The 22,829-nt window shown below is 36.7% G+C and overlaps 1 protein-coding gene across 14 annotated transcripts in view; it reads left to right on the forward strand.

Annotated features, from left to right (window-relative positions):
- MGA (MAX dimerization protein MGA) overlaps positions 1-22,829 on the forward strand; it is a 156,808-nt gene that overhangs the window by 64,334 nt on the left and 69,645 nt on the right. For all 14 annotated transcript variants that reach the window (XM_046652484.1, XM_046652496.1, XM_046652497.1 and 11 more), the window contains one exon: positions 2,959-4,089. In XM_046652484.1, the coding sequence (XP_046508440.1) occupies positions 3,026-4,089 (1,064 nt within the window). In that variant the 5' untranslated portion in view covers positions 2,959-3,025. The remainder of the gene's footprint in view (positions 1-2,958; positions 4,090-22,829) is intronic.

The raw sequence follows: 22,829 nt of genomic DNA on the forward strand, positions 1-22,829 counted from the left end.
GAAGTCTTGATTTTTAAAATATGTGTTATCCTCAGGCTAACAAATATTTTAAGTTTTGGAGCTTTTTTTTTTAAAGATTTTATTTTTTTCCTTTTTCTCCCCAAAGCCCCCTGGTACATAGTTGTATATTCTTCGTTGTGGGTCCTTCTAGTTGTGGCATGTGGGACACCGCCTCAGCGTGGCTCGATGAGCGGTGCCATGTCTGCGCCCAGGATTCGAACCCATGAAACACTGGGCTGCCTGCACCGGAGTGCGCAAACTTAACCACTAGGCCACGGGGCCGGCCCCAAGTTTTGGAGCTTTTAAAACAATTTTCTTATTTTGTCGTGTGGCCAGTTCTGAAAGAAGAGGTAAAATCCAGATGCTTTTGCTACTTGTCAGTAGCTCTGATGAAAGGTAAAATTAGACTTTTTAATTAAAATGAGGAGCAGCAATAAGTGGCTGAATTTGATTAATCAAAATTACTGACCCACTTACATAGGAGTAGTGATGTAGCATCTTTTTTGTATAAAAGCTATTTGGAGGAGATAGCTCTATATCTTGTAGAATATTAGGTAATTTAACACGTCAGTTCAGTTGAATTTAACAATCGCAGGTTTCTTTATAACTTTTAATGGGGTATATAATTCACATAACATAAAATGGACCATTTTAGAGGATACACTTTAGTGGTTTTTAGTTCTTGAACACGTCTGTCACCCCCAAAGAAACCCCATACCCATTAGCAATTGTCCCAAATATCCCTCTCCTCCTACCCTGGCAACCACTAATCTACCTTCTGTCTCTATAGATTTGTCTGTTCTGGACATTTCATATAAATGGAATCATACAACATATGTGGTGTTTTTATTATAACTTTTAAGAATTAATTAATTTATTTTAACTTTATTTATTTGTTTGCTGAGGAAGATTAGCCCTGAGCTAACATCTGTGCCAGTCATCTTTTTTATAGTGAGTCACTGCCACAGAACAGCCACCAATGAGTGGTATAGGTCTGTAACTGGGATCTGAACCCAGGCTGCTGAAGCAGTGTGCTGAACTTAACCAGTAGGTCATGGGGCCTTAACTTTATTTTTTGAATACGTTGTATGTTCACAAGATACAAAATTTAGAAAATCTCAGAGAATGTGTTTTCCCAGCCACTCTATTTTCCCTTGATATAGCCAATGGTACTAGGTCCTCTTCTATATTTACAGATAGTCTATGTCACGCAAATACATACGTATTCTTTTCTTTCTTTGACGTTTGTTTTTTTAACTATGTAAAGAACTATAGCATAATCTATAACTCATTTGAACATTTTGTCCTTAATATATGTTGTAAATAATTTTGAGTGGGTCTATAAAGTTTATACATTCTGTTTTATAGCTGCAGAATATTCCACTCTATGGATTTACCACCATTTATTTAACCAGTCTCTGTTGATGGACATTTTCCCCCCAGGCTTTTGCTGTTATAAATGGAAATGCAGGGAATAATCTTGTACATATCATTTATCATGGATGTGTGTGCGTGCACACTCTTGTGTATATTTAAGATAAAGTCCTGGAAGAACTGCTGTTTCGTAGGATATATGCATTTGTACTTTTGATATTTTTATGTTGCCCTGTGTCATAGAGATTCTGTCATCTTACCCTCTCAGGTACTGGTTAGATAAGAATGCCGTTTGACCTACACCCTTTCCAACAACCTCTACGAAACTCTGATTTTTGCCATTTGATAGGGTAAAAACAATATCTCAGAATGGTTTTAATTTGCATTTTTTCCTATTCTGAGACTGTACATTTTCATAGACATTTGCTTTTTCTATCCTTTGCCCATATTTATATTTGGTTTTTGGTCTTATTGATTTATAGGCACACTTTTTTTTTTAAAGATTTTATTTTTCCTTTTTCTCCCCAAAGTCCCCCGATACATAGTTGTATATTTTTAGTTGTGGGTCCTTCCAGTTGTGGCATGTGGGATGCCGCCTCAGCATGGCTTGGTGAACGGTGTCATGTCCACGCCCAGGATCAGAACCAGTGAAACCCTGGGCCCCGGAAGCAGAGCATGCAAACTTACCCACTTGGCCATGGGGCTGGCCCCTGTAGGAACACTTTTTATGTTAGGGAATTGAGTTCTTTGTGATAGAAGTTGCAAGTACTTTTTCCCAGTTAGTCATTTTTTTTTTTTTATTTTGCTCGAATGATTTCTGTCAGACGTAAAAAATTTAGATGATGGTGAATTTATCAAAAATGTTTTTGTCTTATTGGCTTCTAGGTTTTGTGTCCTACTTATTATCAAAAAGCTTTTCTCAGGATTTCTTTAAGAATTAAAAAAAATATGGTGAGACATTGCGTAGGGAGGATTGAAATGTTTGATTCTTCTGAAATTTCTTTCAATGAGAGATCTGAAGTGTAGAGCTGACTGTTTCTTTCCCAGTAAGTTGCAGTGATTTGTCATGGTTTCTTTAAATATATGTGTTAACAAGTTAAGATAGCATTTTACTTATTTATGAATCCATGCCAAAACCATTATAAAGAGCTAATTCTGTACAGTGGTAACATGGAAATTTATTTATTTTTATTCATCCCAGGAGAACTCGCTGTGTAACGAAATCCTCTAGCAAATTAATTCGTGAAGTGTGAGGGTCCTTTTTAAATGCAAATAACCTTCCAATGTAATCTCCTTAAGTTTGTATACTTTTATATAGTTTTTCTAAAACAAGTGTATAGTATCTATAGTGAGTTATTGGAGGGCTGGGATATGAGTAATTTAATTAGATTAACTGGAAAAACATAATTAAAAATTTCAGAATGAATATCCGTACAGTGATTGAGAAAAAGGTAGAAGCAAAAAGTCTTAGGAGAATTTAAGCATATATTTTGGGGGTAATATATTCTTGTATTTTTGTTAACAAAGTAAATATTCAATTGATTAAAGGATTTTTGTTTTTTGCTTTTTTGTTTGTTTTTTTAGGCTAGTGAGGCCATTGTGACTATGTGGTGACTACAGTTATCTTACTCCTGAGTTTCCCACTGGAATCATGGAGGAGAAACAGCAGATTATATTGGCTAATCAAGATGGTGGGACAGTGGCAGGAACAGCACCTACCTTCTTTGTCATCCTAAAACAGCCAGGAAATGGCAAAACTGATCAAGGAATTTTGGTTACTAATCGAGATGCCTGTGCTTTGGCTAGTAGTGTGTCATCACCAGGAAAATCTAAAGGGAAGATTTGCCTTCCAGCTGATTGTACTGTAGGAGGAATCACTGTCACCTTGGATAACAATAGTATGTGGAATGAGTTCTATCATCGAAGCACAGAGATGATTCTGACCAAGCAGGGAAGACGCATGTTTCCTTACTGTCGTTATTGGATAACAGGTTTAGATTCAAATATGAAATATATCCTTGTCATGGATATATCTCCTGTGGATAACCATCGTTATAAATGGAATGGTCGCTGGTGGGAACCTAGTGGGAAGGCTGAGCCCCATGTTTTGGGGAGGGTTTTTATTCATCCAGAATCTCCTTCCACAGGTCATTATTGGATGCATCAACCAGTATCTTTCTATAAACTCAAACTTACCAACAATACACTGGACCAAGAAGGGCATATCATCTTGCACTCTATGCATCGATATCTGCCAAGGCTTCATTTGGTGCCTGCAGAAAAGGCTACTGAAGTGATACAATTAAATGGCCCTGGTGTCCACACTTTTACGTTCCCACAGACGGAATTTTTTGCGGTAACAGCTTATCAGAACATTCAGATTACCCAGCTGAAAATAGATTACAATCCGTTTGCTAAAGGCTTCCGGGATGATGGACTGAATAGTAAGCCCCAGAGAGATGGAAAACAAAAGAACAGCTCTGATCAAGAAGGGAATAGTGTTCCCAGTTCTCCTGGTCAACGAGTCCGTCTTACAGAAGGTGAGGGGTCAGATATACAGCTAACTGATTCGGATGCTTTATCGAGAGGTCATGAAACATCAGGCAAGGGTTTGGAGAAGCCTTCCCTTAATGTAAAACGAGACTTTCTTGGTTTCATGGATATTGATTCAGCACTTGGTGAAGTTCCTCAGCTGAAGCAAGAGGTTTCTGAAAGGTAAGTAACAATCTTTCTGTTCTTAGAGATAAAAAGAAGATTTTGGACTTAACATATCGGTTAGGTGGACTGCTGACTTTAGATATTGGTAAATGTAAGCCAATATAAAATATACCACAATTGCTTTTACATTCTATGAAGTGACAGTTCGTTTTTCTGTAATGAACATCAACTGAGTTCAGGAGCCAGAATCGTAGGCAAATTAGATGACTTAACAGAACGGGGATCTTTCATTCATTTACATTTAGAATTTTGTTAATTATGCATGTGTGTTTCTTGGTAATATATATAGACAACTCGATTAATTGAGGAAGGGAAAAGAAATGACCCCTAAATTATAACTGAAACAAAACTTAACCTTAATGAGGCACAAAAGGGATTCACAGTAAACTTATTTATATCTAATACTTAAGAATTTACTGCTCTGTGGACATCTTAATCCATAAATTACCTGACTGAAAAGCAGGCTGAAGATTGTTATCTGTTAAAATAGCATGATATATTGTTGTGCATTTTTTATTTGAACTTATATTAATTATTTAAAAATTTTTTTTATCAAAGATTTTTTTTTTGAGTTAGGTTCACAGCAAAATTGAGAGGAAGGTACAGAGATTTCTCGTATACCCCCTGTCTGCACACATGCATAGCCTCCCCAATTATCAACATCCCCTACCAGAGTAGTATATTTGTTATAATTGATGAACCTACATTGACACCTCATAATCACCCAAAGTCCATAGGTTACATTAGGGTTCACTCTTGGTGTTGTACATCCCATGAATTTGGACAAATGTATAATGATGCATATCCACCATTAGAGAATCATACAGAGTATTTCCATTGCTCTAAAAATCTTCTGTGCTCTGCCTGTTAATCCTCCACTTCCTTCCTAACCTCTGGCAACCTGTGATCTTCTCATTGTTTCCATAGCTTTGCCTTTTCCAGAATGTCATATAGTTGGAATCATACAATATAGAGCCTTTTCAGATTGGCTTCTTTCACTTAGTAACATGTATTTAAGGTTCCTTCATGTCTTTTTGTGGCTTGATAGCATGTTTCTTTTTAGTGCTGAATAATATTCAATTGTCCAGATGTACCAGTTAGTTCATTCACCTACTGAAGGACATCTTGGTTGCTTCCAAATTTTGGTAATTATGAGTAAAGCTGCTGTAAACATTCACGTCCAAGTTTTCAGTTCATTTCAGTAGATACCAAGGAGCATGATTGCTAGATTGCGTGGTAAGAGTATGTTTAGATTTGTAAGAAACTGCCAAAGTGTCTTCTGAAGTGGCTGTACCATTTTGCATTACCATCAGCAATGAATGACTTCCTGTTGCTTTACATCCCTGTCAGCATTTGGTGTTGTCAGTTTTCTGGATTTTGGCCATTTTGATAGGTGTCTAGTGGTATCTTGTTTTAATTTGCATTTCCCTGATGACCCATGATGTGGAGCATCTTTTCATACACTTATTTGCCATCTGTATATCTTCTTTGGTGAGGTGTCTGATAGGTCTGTGGCCCAATTTTTAATCAGATTGTTTTCTTATTATTAAGTTTAATGGGTTCTTTGTATATTTTGGATAATAGTCCTTTATCAGATATGTCTTTTGCAAATATTTTCTCCCAGTCTGTGGCTTGTTGTCCTGTTCTCATGACGTCTTTCACAGAGCCGAAGTTTTTTATTTTAATGAAGTTCAGCCTATGAATTATTGCTTTCATGGATCATGTCTTTGGTGTTGTAGCTAAAAAGTCATTGTCATACGCAAAGTCATGTAGGTTTTCTCCTGTGTTATCTTTTAGGAGTCTTATAGTTTGTGTTTTGCATTTTGGTTTATAATTCATTTTGAATTAATTTTTGTGAATAGTGGAAGGTGTGTGTCTGGATTCATTTTTTTGCATGTGGACGTCTGGCTGTTCCAGCACCATTTATTGAGAAGAGTATCTTTTTTTTTTTTTAACAGTTTTTTTTTTTTTCCTTTTTCTCCCCAAAGTCCCCCGGTACATAGTTGTATATTCTTGGTTGTGGGTCCTTCTAGTGGTGGCATGTGGGGCGCTGCCTCAGCGTGGTTTGATGAGCAGTGCCATGTCTGCGCCCAGGATTCGAACCAACGAAACACTGGGCCACCTGCAGCGGAGTGCGCGAACTTAACCACTTGGCCACGGGGCCAGCCCTGAGAAGACTGTCTTTACTTCATTGTATTGTCTTTGTTCTTTTGTTAAAGATCAGTTGCTTCTATTTATGTGGGTCTGTTTCTGAACTCTAGTCTCTTCCATTAACCTCTTCGTCTGTTCTTTCACCAATACCACACTGTTTTGATTACTGTAGCTTAATAGTGAGTCTTGAAGTTGGGTTGTGTCAGCCCTCTAACTTTATTCTTCTCCTTCAATATTGTGTTGGCTATTTTTGGTCTTTTTATTCTCCATATAAACTTTAGAATCAGTTTATTGATACCCATAGAATACCTTTCTGGGAGTTTGATTGTGGTTCCATTAAATCTGTAGATCAAATAGGGAAGAACTGACATCTTGACTGTATTGAGTCTTCCCATCCATGAACATGGAATATCTATCCATTTATTTGGTTCTTTAATTTCTTTCATCAGTTTTGTGATTTTTCCTCATACAAATCTTGTACATATTTTATTAGATTTATACCTAAGTATTTTATTTTTTTTGGGTGGTAATGTAAATGGCATTGTGTTCTTAACTTCTTCACTTGTAGATTGCTGGTATATAGAAAGTGATTGACTTTTGTATATTAGCTTGTATCTCGCAACCTTGCTATAATTGCTTATTAGTTCCGAAGTTTTTTTGTTGATTCTTATGGATTTTTTACCTAGATGATCATGTCATTTGTGAACAAAGACAGTTTTATTGTTTCTTTCTCCCCAGTCTGTATTATTTTTGTTTCCTTTTCTTGTCTTACTGCATTAGCTAGGACTTCTAGTATGATGTTGAAAAAGAGTGGTGAGAGGAGACTGCTTTGCTTTGTTCCTGGTCTTGGTGGGAAAGCTTCTAGTTTCTCACCACTAAATATTATGTTAGCTTTAGGCTTTTTGTAGATATTGTTAATCAAGGTGAGGAACTTCCCCTCCATTCCTAGTTTACTGAGAGTTTTTATCATGAGTGAGTGTTGGATTTTGCCATGTATTTTCTGAATCTGTTGATATGATCATGTGATTTTTTTCTTAGTCTTTTGATATGATGGATTACATTAATTGACATTTGAATGTTGAACCAGCCTTACGTATGTTGGATAAATCCTACTTGGTCATAGTGTGAGATTCATTTTATACCTTGTTGAATTCGATTCACTATTATTTTGTTGATGATTTTTGCATCTATGGTCAGGAGAGATGATGGTCTGTTATTTTGTTTTCTTATAATATCTGTCTGTTTTTGGTATTAGGGTAATCCTGGCCTCATAGAATGAATTGGAAGTATTTTCTCAGCTTCTGTCTTTTGAAAGAGATTGTAGGGAATTGGTATACTATCCTCTTTAAATGTTTGGGAAAATTCATCAGTGAACTCATCTTGACCTGGGGCTTTCTCTTTTGGAAGGTTATTAGTTATTGATTCAATTTCTTTAATAGATGTTGGCCTATTCTGATTATTAGTTCTTCTTGTGTGAGTTTTAGCATATTATTTTTCAAGAAATTGGTCCATTTCATCTGGTTTATCAAATTCGTGGACATAGAATTGTTCATAGTATTCCTTTATTATCCTTTTCATGTCCTTGGGATCTGTAGTGATGTCCTCTCTTTCATTTCTGATAGTAGTAATTTGTGTCCTCTGTTTTTCTTAGGTAGCCTGGCGAGAGGCTTCTTGATTTTACTAATCTTTTCAAAATAACAGCTTTTGTTTTCGTCTCTTAGTTTTCTGTTTTCAATTTCATTGATTTCGGCTCTGATTCATATTATTTCTTTTCTGCTGCTTTTTAATTTGCTTTTCTTTTTCTAGTTTCCTAAAGTGGAAACTTAGATTATTGATTTTAGATTTTCCATCTTTTCTAATATATGCATTTAATGGTATAAATACCCCTCTAAGCACTACTTCTCTGCATGCTACAAATTTTGATAAGTTGTATTTACATTTTCATTTAGTTCAGATATTTTAAAATTTCTTTTAGGATCTCTTCTTCTTGGACCCATGTGTTATTTAGAAGTGTGTTGTTTAGTCTTCATTTCTTTTGGGATTTTCCAGTCACCTTTCTGTTAATGATTTCTAGTTTAATTCCACTGTAGTCAGAGCGCAGACATTTCTTGATTTCTAGTCTTTTAAACTTATTAATATGTGTTTTATGGTCCATCCAGAATGTAATTTATCTTGGTGAATCTTTCATATGAGCATAAGAAGAATGTGTATTCTGCTGTTTTTGGTTAGTCTGTAGATGTCAATTATTTTCAGTTGATTGATAGTGTTCTTGACAACTATGTCCTTAACAGATTTTCTGTCTCCTGGATCTGTTTCTGATAGAGGATGTTGAAGTCTACCTATAATAATAGATTTATCTATTTCTCCTTGCAGTTCTATTAATTTTTGCTTCACATAGTTAGACACACTATTCTTGGACACATGTGTGAAGGATTGTTATGTCTTCTTGAAGAATTGATTCTTTATCATTATGTAATGCCCTTCTTTATCCCCGATAACTGTCTTTACTTTGAAGTCTGCTCTCTCTGAAATCAAGATAGCTACTTGTATTTTCTTTTGATTAGAGTTAGCATGGTATATTTTTCTCCATCCATTTACTTTTAATGTTTATGTGTCTTTATATTGAAAGTGGGTTCTTGTTGACAATATATAGTTGGGTCTTGTTTTTTGATTCATTCTGACAATCTCTCTCTCTCGGTGCATTTAGACTATTGACATTCAAAGTGATTATTGATACAGTTGGATTAATATCTACCATATTTGTTAGAGTTTTCTCTTGCCTTTTTTCTTGCTACTATTTTTGTCTTCCACTCTTTTTCTGCTTTTTGTGGTTTTGATTGAGCATTTTATATGATTCAGTTTTCTCTCCTTTCTTAGTATATCAGTTGTACTTTTTTTTTTTAGTGATTGCTCTAGAGTTTGAATCTACATTTACAATGTATTCAAGTCCACTTTCAAATAACGCTATACTGCTTCACAGGTACTTCGTAATTCCTTCTTCCTATCATTTGTATCATTGCTGTCATTCATTTCACTTACATATAAGCATATGTACATATAATATATACATAAGCACATATAATCAAATAGATTGTTGCAATTGTGATTTCGAACAGACTCTTACCTGTTAGATCACTAAGAATAAGAAAAATAAAAGTTTTTATTTTACCTTCATTTATTTCTTTTTTGTTCTTTCTTTATGAAGATCTGAGTTTCTGACCTATATTATTTTCCTTTTGTTGAAGAACTTCTTTTTAACATTTCTTGCAAGTCAGATGTACTGGCACCAAATTCCCTCAATTTTTGCTTGAGAAAATCTTTATTTCTCCTTCAGTTTTGAAGGATAATTTTGTAACGTACAGAATTCTAGATTGACATTTTACTCTCTGAAAACTTTATTTTACTCTCTTGGTTCTGTGGTTTTTGAGAAGTTGGATATGATTTTTATCTCTGTTTCTCTATAAGTAAGGTGTCTTTTTTTTCCTCTGGCTTCTTTCAGTATTTTTTCTTTATCTTTGATTTTCTGTAGTTTAAAAATATCACTGTGTAGTTTTTTGGGCATTTATCCTGCTCGGTGGTCTGTGAGCTTCTGGGTCGGTGGTTTGGTGTCTGACATTAATTTGGTGAAATTCTCAGTCATTATTCTTTCAAATAGTTCTTTTGTTCCTTACTTTCCTCTCCTGGTATTCCCATTATGTGTATGTTACACTTTTTGTAGTTGTCCCACAGTCCTTGGATATTCTGTTCTGTTCTTTTCAGTGTTTGTTCTCTTTGCCTTTCAGTTTTGAAAATTTCTGTTGATATGTCTTCATATGCAGAGGTTGTTTTCACAGCTGTGTCCAGTCTACTAATAAGCCAGCAAAGGCATTCTTCATTTCTTTTACCATGTTTTTGATCTTTAGTATCCCTTTATGATTCTTTCTTAGGATTTTCACTTTTCTGCTTATGTTTCCCATCTGTTCTTGCATGTTGTCTCCTTCATCCATTAGAACCTTTAGGATATTAATCATAGTTATTTTAAATTCCCAGTCTGATAATTCCAACATGCCTGTCATGTCTGGTTTTGTTCTTTGCCCTGTGTCTTCAAATTGTGTTTTTTGCCTTTTAGTATGCTTTGTAATTTTTTCTCAGTAGCTGGACATGATGTACTGGGTAAAATTAACTGCTGTAAATTTGGTGTTAAGGTGTAAGTGTGGGGGGAGAGGAAGTGTTCTATAGTCCTATAATTAGGTCTCAGTTTTTCGGTGAGCCTGTTCCTCTGGACTGTGAACTTCACAATTGCTTCTCATTTCTCCCCTCCCTGCTTGACGTGGGACAGGATTGGCTACAGTGGGCTGGAGTTGGTCATTTCCCTTCCTTCAGGTCAGGCTCTGATAAAACCCCAGCAGGTTAGCCTCTGGCTAACTAGTTTCTCCAGAGGTCAGGCCTTGTTGAGAAGAACAGAGTGCTCCCCCCCTCCTCCTAGGGATTTTTCTCAGGGCATATTTACTGTGAGAGTCTTTTCTAATTCCTGGAGGTAAAATTCACAAAAGTGTGGGAGCTCTCTTCTCCCCCATGACTGAATCCTCTGGAGCTTCTAAGTGTCAGACTTCTCCACACTGAGCCTCCAGCAGTTTGTCAGAGGTTGGGTTTTCCTACCCTGACGCTGATTCCTGCAGTGGTTTCCACTTGTCAGTCTCTCTACTGGTAAAATCACGATCCCCCCCTGTATTCACCTCTCTCAGCATTTTGCACTGTGTTCTCACCTCTCATGGATCCAAGAAGAGTTCTTGATTTTTCAGTCCATTTAGTGTTTTATTTGTTAGGACATAGTGGCAATTTCCAAGCTCTTTACTTGTGGAACCTGGGAACCAGAAACTTGCTTTATTTTGAATGTTAGAAACCAAGTTCAGTGGAAGTAAAACCCAGCCCAATACTTTTACTTTACCTTCCCTTTCTCACTTAATTGATATCCCATTAATAGCTACTGTTTCAGTTTGGAATCCCTATGCTGATGAGTTCTCCTTGACTTGTCTATTGGCAAGTTCGTGCTTTGTTTTTTCTAAGCGTTGACAGGTACAGTGAATGCTACTAAAGCAATGTACATGTTTTCCCTTTTTTTCTATGAAGTGGGGAAGTTGTTTTCAGTTTACGCTTTTTATTGTGGCATTTTTTGTAGTTGCAGCTAGTAGATGCCATCTGTCATACTTGATTCTCCAACTTACAGTCTCATCATCTGGATTACCCAACAATTAAAAAAAATTTTAAACACTTCACCACCAATATTTTTATCCTTGTCATCCAAAAGCAATTTAATCTGTCCTTGGATCATGGAGAACTTATTTTTAAAATTACTTTGGAGGCCAGAGTGAGGAGGGAGTTTGTTAACTGAAAGAGACAGATGTTTTTATTATTTATCTTTGTTATATGTTATATTCTTTGATTTAGACAGCAGTTTTTGATGTTATATCTGGTTGAGCTTTTAATCTTAATAGATCAAGAAAATGGTTCTGATTTATGAATGCATAAATATCTCTGTCACTGATAGGAAAAACACAACTTGAAGTACATGCCTCAAGAAATAGCATTGTCTTCATGTGTGAAAATGGTATTTAGCTATATGCAAACTTTGTCTCCAAATGCTTAGTTTGGGAGTCCAGATAATTTTAAGGCAGGGGTTGGCTAAATTTGACCTGTAGCCTGCCTGTTTTTGTTTGTATAAAGGATATGTGACAGACCATATGAGGATTGCAAGGTCTAATTACTATCTGCCCCTTACAAAAAGTTTGCCAACTTCCAATTTACTGATTTGTCTTTAAGAAAAAATTATATGTTTCTCCTATTTGCTACTCAACCCACTGAAATATAATTGCTCCATCATTCCATTTTAATTGTTTTAGTTAATGTCATCAGTGGATTCTTTATTTGTAAATTCACTGATCATTATCCAGGCTTTTTTTGTTACATATGCTATTGTTTAACCATCTCTTACTTTAAACTCTATTTTTTCTTTTTTTCTGTGGAAGATTAGCCCTGAGCTAACAACTGTTGCTAATCTTCCTCTTTTTTTTTTTCTTTTTGCTTGAAGAACGTTAACCCTGAGCTAACATCCCTGCCAGTCTTCCTCCACTTTACATGTGAGTTGCCACCATGGCATGGCTGATGAGTGGTGTAGGTCCACACCCAGGGTCTGAATCTCTGATCCTGGGCTGCCACAGTGGAGCGCACCAAACTGAACCGCTACATCACAGGGCTGGCCCCTATTTTTTCTTTTTTGGTCTGTACCATGTCATTCACCTGGTTCTCCTAACTCTTGATTTTTCCTTTTTTTAGCCCTCTTCATTGATTCCTCTTAATATATTCAGCTGTTTATTAAATGATGGTGTTTCCTGATATTATGTTCTTATAGTCTTATCATGACTTTGTCCTCTGCTCCCGTCTAATATTGATTATTTTGAGAGCCAACAATACCCTTAGCTTAGATTTGACTGATTTCTTAGCTCCAGACCTCTAAATGAGCCTGGCTCCTGGAATTCTACCTACAATGGTCATGTTATCACCAACTTCAACTGAATTTTTTCATCTTAAAACCTCCTCTTTTTCTTCTTTCTTTTTTTATAGTGAGGAAGATTGGCCCTGAGCTAATATCTGTTGCCAGTCTTCCTCTTTTTGCTTGAGGAAGATTGTCCCTGAGCTTATGTGTCCCTGAACTAACATTTGTTTGTGCCAGTCTTTCTCTATTTTGTATGCGGGATGCCTCCACAGCATCGCTTTATGAGTGGTGTTTAGGCCCACACCCTGGATCCAAACTTGTGAACCCCATGCCACTGAAGCGGCACATGTAAACTTAACCACTACATCACTGGGCTGGCCCCAAAACCTGCTCTTCTTTTGTTTTTTTTTTTTTGTATTTTGGGGGTTTTTTTTTGAGGAAGATTAGCCCTGAGCTAACATCTGCCACCAATCCTCCTCTTTTTGCTGAGGAAGATTGGCCCTGAGCTAACATCTGTGCCCATCTTCCTCTATTTTATATGTGGAATGCCTGCCACAGCATGGCTTGACAAGCAATGTGTAGGTCCGCACCCGGCATCTGAACTCATGAACCCCAGGCCACCGGATTGGAATGTGTGAACTTAACCGCTGTGCCACTGTGCTGGCCCCTACTCTTCTTTTGTATTAGGTGTCATAGTCATTCCTATTGGAAATCTCTACATTATTTTTGCCTCCCTCCACAAATCCATTATGTCATTCTCCTGTTGATGAACATTTGGATTGTTCCTAGTTTTTGACTATTAGTAATTAAGCTGTTGTGAATATTCTTGTACATGGCTTTTGGGGGACACGTGCTAATTTCTCTTTGTTAAATATCTAGGCATAGAATTGCTAGCTCATAGGGTTGGTGTATGTCAAGTATTAGTAGATACTACCAGAATTTTTCAAAATTATACCGATTTACAATTCCACCTACAACGTATGGGGAGTTCCTTTTGCTTCCACATCTTTGTCACCATGTGGTGTTTTTTGTTTTTAGGTATTCTGGTTTTACTCTTGTTTTGAGGCAACGAATTCCATTATTGGATGAGTGCTTATTTCTTATAAGTTGAAATTTGTATCTTTGTATTTTTGCCCTCCCTCTTTTATAAGTTTGTTCCCACTTTTCTTTTTTTTTTTTTTACAGTAATTGTCATTGTAGGGCAGAATTAATGCATACCTTCTTTTATGTGACTGTCCTTCAAACATTTGGAAGAAGATTACTTTTATCCCTCTAAGAGTTCTGTCGTCTTTTATTCAGTCATTAACCAAGTATGACTGAACACCTTCTAGTTTCAGGTACTTTTCTAGGCATCAACCAAAATAAATTCCTTACTGCCTGATGGATCTTACATTCTACCTAATTTCAACCTAAGCATTCACAAATCTTTCAGCTTTTCCATCTGTGGCGTAGTTTTTAGATGTTTTTCTATTTGATTGGTTAATTGAACACTGCCATGTGTGTACCTGGAGTCACCAGCCATACATATTTCTCTCAAGCGTGTCAGAGTACAGGTGAGTGAGAATGACATTATTACACAGAAAATCTGCTCTGGTTTAATAGGAAAAAAAAAAAAGATTGTTACAAATATAAAAATTAGACATATATGAAAATAGTTTTGCAGAAAAAGTGTTCTGCAGGCTAGAATCCCACTTTTTTTTTCTCAATAGTGTACATTCTGTGTCACTATATACAGGCATTTTTACAGATCTGCATTAGTATCCATAAAATGAATTTAGGCCTCTGTTGATAGACCTTGAGATTGTTTTGGTTGTTTAGCCATTGCAAATAATGCTTCAGTAAAAGTTCTTAGGCACATATTCTTACACACTTTTGCAAATACAAGGATTGGTTCTTAGGAATGGATTTCCTGGATCAAAGGGTATACAGATTTTAAATTTTTATTCATTTTTTTGAGAAAGATCAGCCCTGAGCTAACATCCGCTACCAGTCCTCCTCTTTTTGCTGAGGAACATTGGCCCTACGCTAACATCCATGCCCATCTTCCTCTATTTTATATGTGGGATGCCTACCACAGCATGGCTTGATGAGTGGTGTGTGGGTCCATGCCCGGGATCTGAACTGGCGAACCCCGGGCTGCCGAATCGGAGTGCACAAACTTAACTGCTATGTGCCACAGGGCTGGACCCTAGAGATTTTAAATTTTGATTAATTGCCAAATTATATTCCAAAAGCTTATAACCATTTATATCTCTGTCCATAGAGTATGAGCATACCAGTTTTTATACTATCTCTGCTGCTTGCCGTTGTAGTCCAAAACACCATCCCCACTGCGTAACATTTGCCTGGTTTCCTAGCTGCTTCTCTTTTTTTCCCCCCATAATCCATGCTCTCCTTAGCCGACTGAATGTTCTTTGAAAAATGTGAATCAGATTATGTCATTCCCTCTTGAAACCCTTCAGTGGTTTTCTGTTGTATTTAAAGGCTGCTGGCCTATCTCTTTGGCCTTATCTTGTACCATACTTTTCAGAGTGTGCTATGCTTCAGCCGTGTAAGTGTATTCCCACCTTAGTTAGCCCTTTTTCTCTTCATATCCCCTCTGCCTTTAATGCCTTTAGGTCTTTTGCATGTTATAATGTTGGCACCCTCTCATAGTTCAGGTCTAGTCTCATATCTATTTTATTTAATCCATTATCTTATTTTTAGTACATTTGTGTGTTTTGGTCTTTTAGGGTCTTCATAGCCTTCATCACTATCATCTTGTTTGTCGACTACTGTGTACATTGATTTTCCCTCTAGCTTATAAGCTTCATGAGAATAAGGATCTTGTTGTTTTACTTGGTACTGATTCCTCAATGGTAGAATGTTACCTGACAGTTAATAAATATTTGAATTTGCATACTTTCACCACAACCTGAATAGTGTAAATGAAATGAAACTTTTGGAGTATTAGGAATACTATTTATAAACACTCATTTGGTTTTTCATTACCTTGAGTAATTGGTAGTAAATCTTTAACCTGTTGTTTAGTTTGACATATTTTTGTCTAAGGTTATTATATTTTATATTACATAATATAATAGTTTTAGTGGCAAGAGTATTTTACCCTTTGGAAATTAGACTTTCTTATTAGTGAGGGATGGTGCTTTTACATTATGCATTTTCCAGGATCTTCAGTTTCTTTCTACTTCTTACCATTTCTTTTTAAAGACATGAGAAACAAAACTTTTTCTTAATTGTCTTTTGGTGTCATCATTTACTTCTTCTTTTCCCTGGTTCTTTCATTTGTTGCCAACATTCTTGAACAAGTAGTCTTCACTCATTACCTAAATTTCCTCACTTCTTTCTTTCTTAATATCCCCTGCAGTCTACTGTCCCTAGCCACATAACTGTACTTGTTGTCTCAAAGGTCATGTGTGATCCACTTAACAGATTGATCAGCCTGTTTATGTCCGTATTATTAGTATTCTGACATTTGACAAATAAAATACTTCATTCCTCTTTTTTTTTTGTTTTGAGGAAGATTAGCCCTGAGCTAACATCTGCTGCCAATCCTCCTCTTTTTGCTGAGGAAGACTGGCCCTGAGCTAACATCCATGCCCATCTTCCTCTGCTTGATACGTGGGATGCCTACCACAGCATGACTTGTCAAGCAGTGCCATTTTGGCACCTGGGATCTGAACCAGTGAACCCCAGGCCACTGAAGCAGAACGTGCGAATTTAACCGCTGTGCCACTGGGCCAACCCCCATTCCTCTGTAGATATTACTATTCTTGTATTTTGCTCCTTAGAATATTACCTTTTCAGTCCTCACAGTGGGTATTTTTAAAAATTATTCTATTTCTTAATACTGTCTACACTGTTACTTTCAATGCATCTTCCTTGGTGACTCTAGGTACTGTCTTAAAGTGATGACTTCTCAAAGGGCTCTGTATTTAGATCTTTTGCCCAGCCCTGTTATTTAGTTGTATCAGACTGTGATAGTTTCTTTTGAGGCTCAGAATGTGGGAGTCATCCTTGATTATTTTGTTTTTCTCTTTTATTCTTATTCTTCTTGGCCACCAAATCTTACTGGTTCTACTTCTGTGGTATTTGAGATTTGCACCCTTCTTATTCTTACTACTGTTCCTGTTCAGGCTTCCATCACTTCATTCCTAAATTATCTGCCATTGTCTTTCTCTCTTCAGTCTCTCTTGCATAATGCCACCAAATTTATCTACCACTTTTTTCTTTGCCAAACATCTAAGAGGGGACCGGCCCAGTGGCACAGCAGTTAAGTTCACATACTCTGCTTCAGCAGCCCGGGGTTTGCTGATTCAGATCCCAGGTAAGGACCTAGGCACCGTTTATCAAGCCATGCTGTGGCAGGCATTCCACATATAACGTAGAGGAAGATGGGCACAGAAGTTAGCTCAGGGCCAATCTTCCTCAGGAAAAAAAAAGAGGAGGATTGATGGCAAATGTTAGCTCAGGGCTAATCTTCCTCAAAAAAAAAAAGGTAAACAAAACATCTAAAGAGGCTCTCATTTCCTCTCTTTAATTATGTGACTTACTAAATTGAAATGTGATGCATATCACACACACATGTACACAGTACAGCTAGATGAATTTTCTTTTTTTTCTTTTTAAAGATTTTATCTTTCCTTTTCCTCCCCAAAGCCACCCGGTACATAGTTGTGTGTTTTTAGTTGTAGGTCCTTCTAGTTGTGGCATGTGAGATGCCACCTCGGCATGGCCTGATGAGCGGGGCCGTGTCTGGGCCAAGGATTCGAAGTGACGAAACCCTAGGCCGCTGAAACACAGTGCTCGAACTTAACCACTCAGCCATGGGGCCGGCCCCTAGATGAATTTTCACAAATTGAACGCAAACATATAACCAGCATTCATATCATGGAAAGATACACCAGCACACCAGAATCCCCTCTAAAGGCCTCTTCCAGTCGTTCTTCTCACTCCCACCCTCCCCAACAGGATAACCATTATCGTATCTTTTAACATTATAGATTTTTTTGCCTGTTTTTATATAAAGGGAATAGTACACTATGAACTGTTTTGTGCCTGACATCTTTTAGCTTTTTATTATTTGTGAGATTCATCTGTGTTGTTGCAGATGGCTTTATCCTCATTGCTGTACAATATTCCACTTTTTAAATATCTATCACATTTTACTCATTTGAATGTTAATTGGCATTTGGATAGTTTCCATTGTAAATAGTGAAGTTATGAATATTCTAATTTTGGTTCACATATGAGTACATTTCTGTTGAGCATATACCTAGAAGTAGAATTGCTTAATCATAGGATAATACATATCTTCAGCTTTAGTAAATATCTTCACATAGATTTTCAAAGTGGTTTTACCAACATATTCTTTCACCATCAGTGAGTAAGAGTTGAAGTTACTCAACATGTTTGCTGAAATTTAATATATTTTTTCCTTTTCATTTTAGCCATTCTGGTGAATGTGTAGTGGCAGAATATTAGGGATTTTTTAAAGTCATGGTAAAATATAGATAACGTAAAATTTACCATTTTAACCATTTTTAAATGTCCAACTGAGTGGCATTAAGTACATTCAAAATGTTGGGCGACCATTCCTACTATCCTTTTCCAGATCTTGTCTTCATCCCAAACAGATACTCTGTACCCATTAAGTAATAGCTCCCTATCTCGCCTGGTAACCTCTGTTCTGTCTGTCTGTATGAATTTGCCTATTCTAAATATTTCATATAAGTGGAATCATAAAATATCCCTTTATGTCTGGCTTTAGTTCATGTAGCATGATGTCTTCAGGGTTTGTCCAAGTTGTAGCATCTATCACTACCTCATTCTTTTTTGTGACTGAATAATACTCCATTTTATGTATATACCACATTTTGTTTATCCATTCATCTATTGATGGACCCTTGGGTTGCTTCCACCTTTCGGCTATTGTGGATAACGGTGCCGTGAACATGGGTGTACAAATATCTCTTGGAGACTCTGCTTTCAATTCTTTTGAGTACTTTTTCTAGAAGTGGAATTTCTGGATCATATAGTAGTTCTATTTTTAATTTTTTGAGGAACCTCCGTACTGTTTTCTATAGTAGCTCTACCCTTTTACATTCCCACCAACAGTGCACAGAAGTTCCAGTTTCTCCACATCTTTGTCAACACTTGTCACATTCTGTTTTTTTGATAATAGCCGTCTAATAGGTATGAAATGGTATCATTGTGGTTTTGATTTGTATTTTCCTAATGATTAGTGATGGTGAACATCTTTTCATGTGCTTACTGGCCTTTGGAGAAATGTCTATTCAAGTTCTTTGCCCATATTGAAATTGGTTTGTTTTGTTGTTGTTGAGTTGTGGGAGTTCTTTATATATTCTGAGTATTAACCCACTATTAAATAAATGATCTGAAAATATTTTTTTCCCATTATGGGAGTTGACTCTGATGATAATTCCTTTTGTTGCACAAAAAGCAAGTTTTTAATTTTGATGAAGTACGATTTCTATATTTTTTTTTTCTGTTGCTTGTGCTTTTGGTGTCTTATTTAAGGAACCATTACCAAATCCAAGGTTATAAAGATTTCCTCCTGTGTGTTCTACTGGGAGTTATGTAGTTTTAGCTCTTAAATTTAAGACTTTGATCCATTTTGAGTCTTTTTAAGTGTAAGGTGAGGGCCCAACTTTATTCTTTTCCATATGTATATCTGGTTTTCCCAGCACCATTTGTTGAAAAGACTGTTCTTTTCCTAATAAATGGTCTTGTCTCTGTTGTCGAAAATCAGTTGACCATGTATGTAAAGGTTTATTTCTGAGTTCTCTTCCATTGTGTATTCTATATGTGTGTTCTTAAACTGGTACCACAGTGTTTTGATTACTGTCACTTTGTAGTAAATTTTGAAATCAAGGAGGGTGAGTCTGCCAACTTTGTTCTTATTTTTCAAGATCGTTTTGGCTATCAAGGATCCCTTGAAATTCCATATGAATTTTAGTATTTTTTTTACTTCCGCAAAAAGCACCGTTGGGATTTTGATAAGGATTACACTGAATCTGTATATTGCTTTGGGTAGCGTTGCTACCTTAACAATATTATGTCTTCCAATCTATGAACATGGGATGTTTTTCAATTTATTTAGGTCTTCTTTAATTTCTTCCGGTAATACTTATAGTTTTCAATGTAAGAGTCTTGCCTTCTTAGTTAAATCTTTTCCTATGTATTTTATTCTTTTTGATGCTATTGTAAATTGAACGATTTTCTTAATTTCTTTTTTGAAAAGGAAGTTACTGTTTCATATTGTATATTTTTCATTGCATAGAAATATAGCTGTGTATTTATTTTTTTAAAGATTGGCACCTGAGCTAATTACTGTTGCCAATCTTATTTTTTTTTCCTGGTTTGTCTCCCCAAATCCCCCCAGTACATAGTTGTGTACTTTTTAGTTGTGAGTCCTTCTAGTTGTGGCATGTGGGATGCTGCCTCAACGTGGCCTGACAAGTGGTGCCATGTCCTCGCCTGGGGTCCGAACCAGCGAAACCCTGGGCCACCAAAGTGGAGCGTGCGAACTTAACCACTGGGCCACAGGGCCGGCCCCTATAGCTGATTCTTGTATGTTGATTTTGTACCCTACAGCTTTGCTGAATTTGTTTATTAACTGACAGGTTTTTTTTTGTGTGCGTGTGTGTTCTTTAGAGTTTTCTTCGTATAAAATCACATCATCTTTGAATTTACTTCTTCCTTTCCAATTTGAATGCATATTTCTTTCTTTTTCTTGGTCTGATTGCGCTAGCTAGAACTTCCAGTACTATGTTGCATTGAGGTGATGAAATTGGGAGCATTGTGGTTTTAATTTGTGTTAAAGTTGAACGCCTTTTCATATACTTATTGCCCGTTGGGATTGCTCAGCTGATAATATATGTGAGGGTCTGTTCTTGGTGTCCAGAGCTTTAGTCAAGTGGGTGTGATTGATTAAATCGTTGGCCAGGGGATTGAACTCAGTCTCCAGCTTCCTCCTTCCCCTCCCTGGAGGTCAGGTGGCTGTAAAGTCCCAATCCTCTGATCACAGAGTTGGTCTTTCTAGTGCTCAGCCCCCATCATGAATGACAAAGACACTGGTATCACTCATGAATTTCCAAGGGTTTTAGAAGCTCTGTGCGTGGAACGCTAGAGAAAGACCAGGCAAATGGTACATATATGTAATTTCAAAAGTTTAAATAAAACTACATGATGAAAAATAGTACTCCCTTGCTTCACTCCTCTTCACCTTCTAATTTCCTTGTTAGAGGAGATTTGTTTTTCCATTTTTAATCATTTCTCGTGATATTTGTCTCTGTCTAAATCATATGCTTAATGCCAGCTAATTATCAGTTTTATGTTATCCAGGTCTTTCAGCTGTTACTCTTCTCGAATCTTGTTAGTATAGTTACACAGAAAAAGCGTCCGTTCTTTAATGTTATGATATATGCTATACTGCTGAGCCAAGTAGTATACCATAATTACATTTTCTTGTATAACTTTTTCAGTAGTTAATTGTTGCCATGTTTTTTCTTTTCCTTAGTTTTCTATGTAACTGGTACTAATTCTTCTCAAATTCTTCAGTTAAGCCTGAAATCTCTTAGTTCATTCACACCCTCAGATACATTCATCTAATGAACGTAAACTTTTTTTTTTGTCTCCTCTGGATACTGCCCTTAGTCGTTCTTTATCCTCCTTTACCACTCAAACTGATGGGTCTCTTAAGACCTGCCTTCTTGGGATTTCACTTTGCTGTCATCTGGCTGTCTGTACATTTACCTTTCTCTTATGTAGGTCCTCCTGTTTCCTGTATCTTAAGCTATCTGTCTTGGTTTGTTTTCTCTTTTTTTGTCAAGTACATATTTCAGTAGTTTCCTAAGAAAGGATGTATGGGACATAGAATTTTAGAATGTTTAAATAAAATCGCTTTTGATGAAAATAGTAGTCCCCTGCTTCACCCCCTCCTAACCCCTAATTTTCTTATTGTGTGTTGAAAAATAGCTTTATTATGCCCTCATACTTTATAAATTATTTGATTTGGCATAGAGTTCTATGTTGAAAATGTGCCGTTGTGTTCTACTTCCTCATTGAGAAGTTTGTTTTTTCAGGTTTATTGAGAAATAATTGGTATACATTACTGTATGAGTTCAGGGTGTACAGCATGATGGTTTGATTTACATATATTGTGAAATGTTTATTGTGGTAGGTTCAGCTAACATCCATCTTATATAGATACAATAAAAAGAAAAAAATTTCCTCCTTGTGATGAGAACTTAGGGTTTACTGTCTTAACAATTTTCCTTTATACCATACAGCAGTTGTTAACGATAGTTATTGTGTTCTCCATTATATCCCTAGTACCTCTTTATCTTATAACTGGAAGTTTGTACCATTTCTGTTGAGAAGTTTGATGCCATTTTGGTTCCTGGTCATTTGAGGGCTCTTGAGATCTTTTGTTGATCCCTCATATTATGAAATTTCACAGAAATGAGCCTTGGTATGGTTTTTCTCATCATTGTGTTATGTTTTTTCTTTCTTTCTTTCTTTTTTTTTTTCTGTGAGAAAGATTGGCCCTGAGCTAACATCCATTGCCGATCTTCCTCTTTTTTTTTTTTTTTTTTTAAAGATTTTATTCTTTTCCTTTTTCTCCCCAAAGCCCCTCAGTACATAGTTGTATTTTCTTTGTTGTGGGTCCTTCTAGTTGTGGCATGTGGGATGCTGCCTCAGCGTGGTTTGATGAGCGGTGCCATGTCCGCGCCCAGGATTCGAACCAACGAAACACTGGGCCGCCTGCAGCGGAGTGCGCGAACTTAACCGCTCGGCCATGGGGCCAGCCCCCGATCTTCCTCTTTTTGCTTGAGGAAGATTGTCCCTGAACTAAAATATGTGCCAGTCTTCCTCTCTGTTGTGTGTGGGATGCTGCCACAGCATGGCTTGGTGAGGGGTGTGTAGGTCTGTGCCTGGGATCCAAACCTGGGAACCCTGGGCCACTGAAGCAGAGTGCGAGAGCTTAACCACTGTGCCACTGGGCTGGCCCCCTGTGTTATGCTTTTTCAATTAAGAAATTCATGTTCTTTGGTTCTAGGAACATTTTTAGTATTATTTCTCTGATAAT

The sequence above is a fragment of the Equus quagga genome, chromosome 2 (assembly GCF_021613505.1).
Source record: "Equus quagga isolate Etosha38 chromosome 2, UCLA_HA_Equagga_1.0, whole genome shotgun sequence".
NCBI classification, from domain to species: Eukaryota; Metazoa; Chordata; class Mammalia; order Perissodactyla; family Equidae; genus Equus; species Equus quagga.